Source organism: Pteropus alecto, unplaced genomic scaffold (genome assembly GCF_000325575.1).
Source record: "Pteropus alecto unplaced genomic scaffold, ASM32557v1 scaffold44, whole genome shotgun sequence".
Taxonomy (NCBI): Eukaryota; Metazoa; Chordata; class Mammalia; order Chiroptera; family Pteropodidae; genus Pteropus; species Pteropus alecto.
Genome location: NW_006436812.1, coordinates 8,660,347 through 8,666,228, shown reverse-complemented (window position 1 = coordinate 8,666,228; position 5,882 = coordinate 8,660,347). Strand labels below are relative to the sequence as shown.

At 57.6% G+C, this 5,882-nt stretch overlaps 2 protein-coding genes across 3 annotated transcripts in view; both read left to right on the top strand.

Annotated features, from left to right (window-relative positions):
• MAZ (MYC associated zinc finger protein) overlaps nt 1-1,185 on the top strand; it is a gene marked incomplete at its 5' end in the record, with an annotated part of 4,000 nt that extends 2,815 nt beyond the window's left edge. Inside the window, one exon of the mRNA XM_015590954.1 lies at nt 72-1,185. The remainder of the gene's footprint in view (nt 1-71) is intronic.
• A 1,006-nt stretch (nt 1,186-2,191) lies between these two features.
• Nucleotides 2,192-5,882, top strand: part of PRRT2 (proline rich transmembrane protein 2) — a 5,110-nt gene continuing 1,419 nt past the window's right edge. For both annotated transcript variants that reach the window (XM_006914112.3, XM_025048278.1), the window contains exons 1-2: nt 2,192-3,941; nt 4,322-4,454. In XM_006914112.3, the coding sequence (XP_006914174.2) occupies nt 3,078-3,941; nt 4,322-4,454 (997 nt within the window). In that variant the 5' untranslated portion in view covers nt 2,192-3,077. The remainder of the gene's footprint in view (nt 3,942-4,321; nt 4,455-5,882) is intronic.

Below are 5,882 nucleotides of genomic sequence, written 5' to 3'. Positions count from 1 at the left end.
GAGGGGGGCAAGGGGTAAGGCGCTTGCCATTCAGATAGCGCTGTGATCTCCTGATGTTTCTCACCATGCAGGTACCGGTGAGGTCTGTCCAATGGCGGCGGCAGCGGCGGCAGCAGCAGCGGCGGCGGCGGCGGCAGCGGCAGCAGCTGCTGCATCAGTGGCAGCCCCTCCCACAGCTGTGGGTTCCCTCTCGGGGGCTGAGGGGGTGCCTGTGAGCTCTCAGCCACTTCCCTCCCAGCCCTGGTGAGCTCCAGGTTGGTGAGGGGAGAGGGGAGAATGGAGGAAAGTCCCTTGGTACCATCTCCTTTTCCCCCTCTCTCTTCCCACCAACTTCTCACTGCTTCCCTCACCACCCAAAGCCTCCTGAAGGAAAGGAGGAAGAAATGTTTTCTTAGGGGAATTCACTAGGTTTTAACGATTTGTTTCTCCTGCTCCTCTCTTCTCCCTATCAGACCTGACCCTGCACACACCTGTCCCCTTGGTTGTGTTAAAGCCCCCTGGACAGTGGATAGGGGTGGCAGAGGACAAGAGTGGCCACTGCCCTCATCCCCTCTTCTCTTTGTAAACCACTGCCCTACCCTTCCAGGGATTTGTGAGCCTTCTCCCTTGATGGTCCTTCTTGCTCTCCTCCTTCCAGTCCTGCCCTACTGTCTGCTGCCCCTCCCTGGGGAATTGGTGCTTTTTTTTTTTTTTTCAGGGGGAGGGAGGAGAGGAAGGAGGGGAATCAAAGATTCTGTCTCAGAGAAGCAGGAAAAGGTGAGATTGGAGAAGGGGCAGAAGCAGGGAAGTTAAAGGTTATACTTTTATAAGGTGGGGTCATTTGGGGTCAGGCCCTAAGCACCCTACTTGAGAATCTGTCAGGGGGAAACAAGTCAAGGGGAGCAAAAGAAGGAGCCACTAGGGCCAGAGGCAGGACAAGAGATGGAACCTTAGGGGGCCAGGGTAAATGGGAGGATCCAGGGGGTAGAGGTGCTTCCTGGGGGTGGGGGAATGCAGCTGCAGTGTCTCCCCCTTCCCTCTTCCACCCCAGCTCCAGCCTGGCCTTTTCTTTTCATCCCTCTCCCCCAAGACAGAAGCTGTGGCCCTGGCCATGTCATCGTGTTCCTGTGTCCCTTGCATGTTCCCCACCCTTCACCCCCTCCTTTTGTGCAGATCCCATAACAATAAATTTTAAATAAAAACCTGGCTCTGGCTCTGAATTGAATTGCTGTCACCAAGACTCCTAGTCTCATCTTCAAGGAGTTTCTTCTTGGGCCTGGTATCAGTCCTGGCCTTGCTCTGCCCTGTGGCTCTGGCTCCTCCCTCCCCAGACGCAGCACCAGTGTGAGGCCAAGGCTCCAGTGGCTGTGGAGAGCAAGTTCCAGGACTCCCAGGTCTCTAGGGAATACCCAATCTGGACAGACCTAAAATAGCCAGTGGAGGTTTAAAGAGACCTGGGTTAGAAAAGCAAACAGTTGCTGGATCCCAGCCAAATACCTGTACACCCTTAAGGACCTGAGAGGTGAGGGTGGATGACGTAGCTACAGAAAGGCTGGGGACGTCTGAGCCCTAGGACTGGGAGCAGCAGGTTGAGAATAAAAACTGCATTTGTCTCAGTCTTCGCATGGCGCACCCTGCCTCCTCAGGTTCCTCTGCCCTAGCCCCCTCCAGCTGTTCCAGACTGCCCCTGCAGCCCCTGCTCTGCCCTTTGGAATTCCTTCCCCAGTCCTTGTTCTTTCCAGGCACCCTTTCCTTGAGCCTTCCAGTACCCATTTCTGCTGCTCCTTGGTAGGAGTTTGTTCTGCAGGCTCCTTTCTCTTGAAACCCCACCCTGCAGCCGCCAGAAGTTTTGCCTCATCTCCCTTCCTCTTTCCGCTTGTAGGGGTTCCTACACCCGGTCCTGTCTCCTCTCCCTGGTCCTGTCTCTCCTCGCAGACCCCTCTCCGTTTCCCCCAACCCCCTGCCTCTGCCAGGACCCCCGGTGACCGTTGGTGGGAGGGGCCCAGGGCTTGGGAAGGGGGCACCCCCAGGAGATGCGCGTGGGTAGGGGTAGGGAGCTGGCGCGAGTGGTCCCCCCGCCGGTTGCCTGGGTAACGCGGGGCCTGGCACGCGTGGCTCCCTTGGGCTGGCCGGGAGGGGCTGGAGGCGTGCGAGGGGCGGGGGCAGTGTGCGCGGCTGCAGAGCGTAGGGGAGGGGACCTGAGAAGAGGGAGAGGAGGGGACGAGCAGAGCGGAGGGGAGACCCGCCGCCTCCCTCCCTCCCTCGCGCGCCGACTCGCTCCCTCCAGGGCTGCGGCTGCTGCAACGGCGGCGGTGGTGGCAGCAGCAGCAGCGGGAGCAGTCTGGAGGCCGACGTCGAGGTAAGTCGGGGATGGACTGAGGCTGCGGGTAGGAGTGGATGGACAGACGGCAGACGCCGGAGGGCTGCACGGGAATGTGGGCACCTGGCTGACTGGCTGGTGGTGCTGGGCGCCCCACGCCAATGAGAAGAGGAAGCACCAGGGGCACCCCGGGGGTGAGGGAATCCCTGGGAGAGGGGCTGAGAAGGGGCTCCAAGGAGATGCCCAGGACACCCAGGGAGGGGCAGGGGTGTCTGCACTCCAAACGCGCAGCAAGAAAACCGCACCCGCTGGCGCCTGGGGAGGAAGGGTGGATGCAGAAGGAGTGGAATGTGAGTATAGGGCCTCTGCTCAGTCTGCCAGAGTATGCAGGTGTCTGCACAGCTTGATTTTGAAGTGCTGGGGCATCTGTTAGGATCTGAGAGACTGGATCCAATTGGGGCAGGAAGAGATCATGGTGAGGGGCCTGTTTACAAAAGGGTTAATCTTCCTAGGGCATTCCAAGCAGAAGACTTTAAGCAGAGCACTACTCCCCAGAGATGTCCCACCCCAAGGCAAAGGAAACCCCAACTTTTCTTTCTCTCCCTAGAGGCAACCCAAGGCTGGCTCTGAGACGGAAGCGTATACCTTTTGGGCTGCAGTGCTGAGAGCCGCCTCTTTCCTTCTCTCACCAAGCCTGTCTCTTCCTCTTCCAGGATTTGCTGCTGTCTTTACTGCTCCATCCTCCCCACAGAGGCCCTCAGCCCTCTCCCATCTCAAGATGGCAGCCAGCAGCTCTCAGGTCTCTGAGATGAAGGGGATAGAGGAGAGTCCCCAGACCCAGGGAGAAGGGCCTGGCCATTCTGAAGCTGGAACTGGCCCTCTCCAGGTCCCAGCTAGGTTCCCAGATGAGCCAGAGGCCTTGGAACCAGGCCCAGACATCACTGGAACTCTAGAAACCACAGAGACCCCAACAGGGGCCCCAGAAACAGCCAGAGACCTCAGCTCAAGCCCAGGAGGGGAACCAAAGGCCAACTCCAGCCCCAAAGAAGCATGCCAAGAGCCAGCATCCAAGCCAGAAGTGAGCAAAAAGGCCATTGCAGACCAGGGGTCCGACCTGGAGTCTGCAGGCCTGTTTGAGCCAGCTTCAGAGCCTGTTCCCCAGGTGGACCCCCAATCAGACCTTCAGCTAGACCCCCAGCCAGGTTCCCAGCCCAGCTCCAAACCAGCCTTTCAGCCAGAGCTCCCTACCCAGGAAGACCCCACCCCTGAGGTCTTGACTGAGAGCATGGAGGAAAAGCAGGAGAATGGAGCAGTGGTTCCCCTGCAGGCTGGTGATGGGATAGAGGGCCCAGCCCCACAGCCTCATTCACCACTCTCAACAACACCTCCCCCAGCCAATGGGGCTCCCCCCCGTGTGCTGCAGCAGCTGGTTGAGGAGGACCGACTAATAAGGGCTCACAGTGGGCATCCAGGATCTCCCCGGGGTAGCCTGAGCCGTCACCCCAGCTCCCAGCTAGCAGGGTCTGGGGTAGAGGGAGGTGAAGGCACCCAGAAACCTCGAGACTACATCATCCTTGCCATCCTGTCCTGCTTCTGCCCCATGTGGCCTGTCAACATCGTGGCCTTCGCTTATGCCGTCATGGTGAGCCCCACGGGACCCTGGCCCAAGTCTGCTATGGCTCCCAGCTTCCTGCAATGGAACCAAGTCCCAGGAGTGGCCTTGCCTTCCCTCTCCGCATGGCTCTCACTTCCAAATTACAGGGCCTTTGCTTGCCTTTCCCTAGGACTTCACCCTGAGCCACCACTGCCCCACCCCTTCAGGTGGGAGGGATGTCCAGACATGTTTCACACAGCTTTGCTGACCTATGCTTTCCTCCCCCTGCCTCTCAAACTCTCCTCCCTCCCTTAACCACTGTCCACGGCCTGGCCCATCTCCTCTGGACAACCCTTTCACCTGAACTCTGCTGGGCTGGCTTCTCCTGACCTGGGCCATGGTGCCCCCACCACTCACCCTAACCCCAGTCCCGGAACAGTCTGCAGCAGGGGGACGTGGATGGGGCCCAGCGTCTGGGTCGCGTGGCCAAGCTCTTAAGCATCGTGGCGCTGGTGGGGGGGGTCCTCATCATCATCGCTTCCTGCGTCATCAACTTAGGCGGTGAGTAGGGGTCTGGGACAGGTTGGGAGGAATGGAAGGGTTGGCAAGGGCAGCTTTACTAATCCCTGCCCCTGCTCTCTCCTGTCTGTCCTCCCTACTTCTTGTTTGTCTTTCCTTGTCCCCCACCTCTGTCTCCGTCTCTGTCCCTCCCCTCTCCTCTCCCACAGTGTATAAGTGAGGGGCTCTGCCCTGCATTCCAAGACTTTTCTTCCTGTTGGGAGCTTCCTTGGGCCCATCCTCCCCTGCAGGGAGCCCAATCGATGGCCCAGGCCTGCACCCATAGGGACCAAGGGAGCCTGAGCAGCCTTGTTTACAGCTTCTCTCCTGCTCCTGCATCCTGCCAGGCTCCTCTGCCAACCATAGGCCTCCCTTCTCCCTGCACTGTTTTAACCTCTCTGGACTTCTGCCTGCAGCCTGTCCTGCCTCTTGGCCTCCCTTTCCCTGCACTTCTGGAAACCTCCCTGAACATTTCCCCAACTCTCTTTGCTCTCAGCAGCCTCCCTGCATCTCTCCCATCCTTCCTGCACTTCTTCCAATCCAACTTCCTGAATTCCTTGCACCTCAACCCTGGTCTCCCCCAGCCTTAACTTTGTCTTAGTATCTTCCCCCATTCCTTTCTTCCTTCTCTACTTTATCATCTCTCCTTCCCTCTCCACACCCTGCACCCCTTCTCTTCCTGCCTCATCTCCCCTCAGCATCCTCTCCACCCTCCTGCCACCGTTTATTCTGCAAAAACTCCCGCACGTAATAGGCTGGGGGAGGGCGCGATGTCAGGAGAGTACTCTCTAGCCCGGGCTCCGACTGTTCTCTGCTGAGTCCACCCAGGTCCAGAAGCCCACCGGGCGCCTCGGGGTCGCAGACCTAGCAAGCCCAGTCTCTGCTGTTTGCGGACTGGTGCGTGGGTGACAAGCACTGTTCCGAACACGCACCTGGAAGGAAGGGGCGCAGCTGTTGACCCTCTCTGGTCAGCCTAAGTTGACCTGCCTCTCCTGGGCTTTTTAACTCGATCGGCGAGTTTCTTAAAGGCCTCGGGGCCAGGGTAATTCACGTGTTTTATAACGAAAGAACTCCCAAAATAGGACCAAAGCTCCCAGCCGCAGGGAGCGAAAGAGGGGCGGGAACTACATAATTGTTTTCTAAGAGGAGACGGAAGGTTTGTTGCACGCGACAGTCCGCTAGGGAGGCGGGGACCGAGCTACGACGCAGTTCGGAGTTGGCGGGTTTTTTGTTTTCAAAAAAAAAAAAAAAAAAAAAAAAAAAAATCACCTGGTAGTTTTATATTAGCTGATTATAAAATGTTAATTTTCATGTATTCGATTAGAAGATAGTGATAGTAATCAAATTATATGACTCACATTTTCCTTTGGAGGTTTTGTAATAGTCTCCAAAACTTCTAAGATGGTGTTGTTCGTCTGTTTGCTTGAGAAT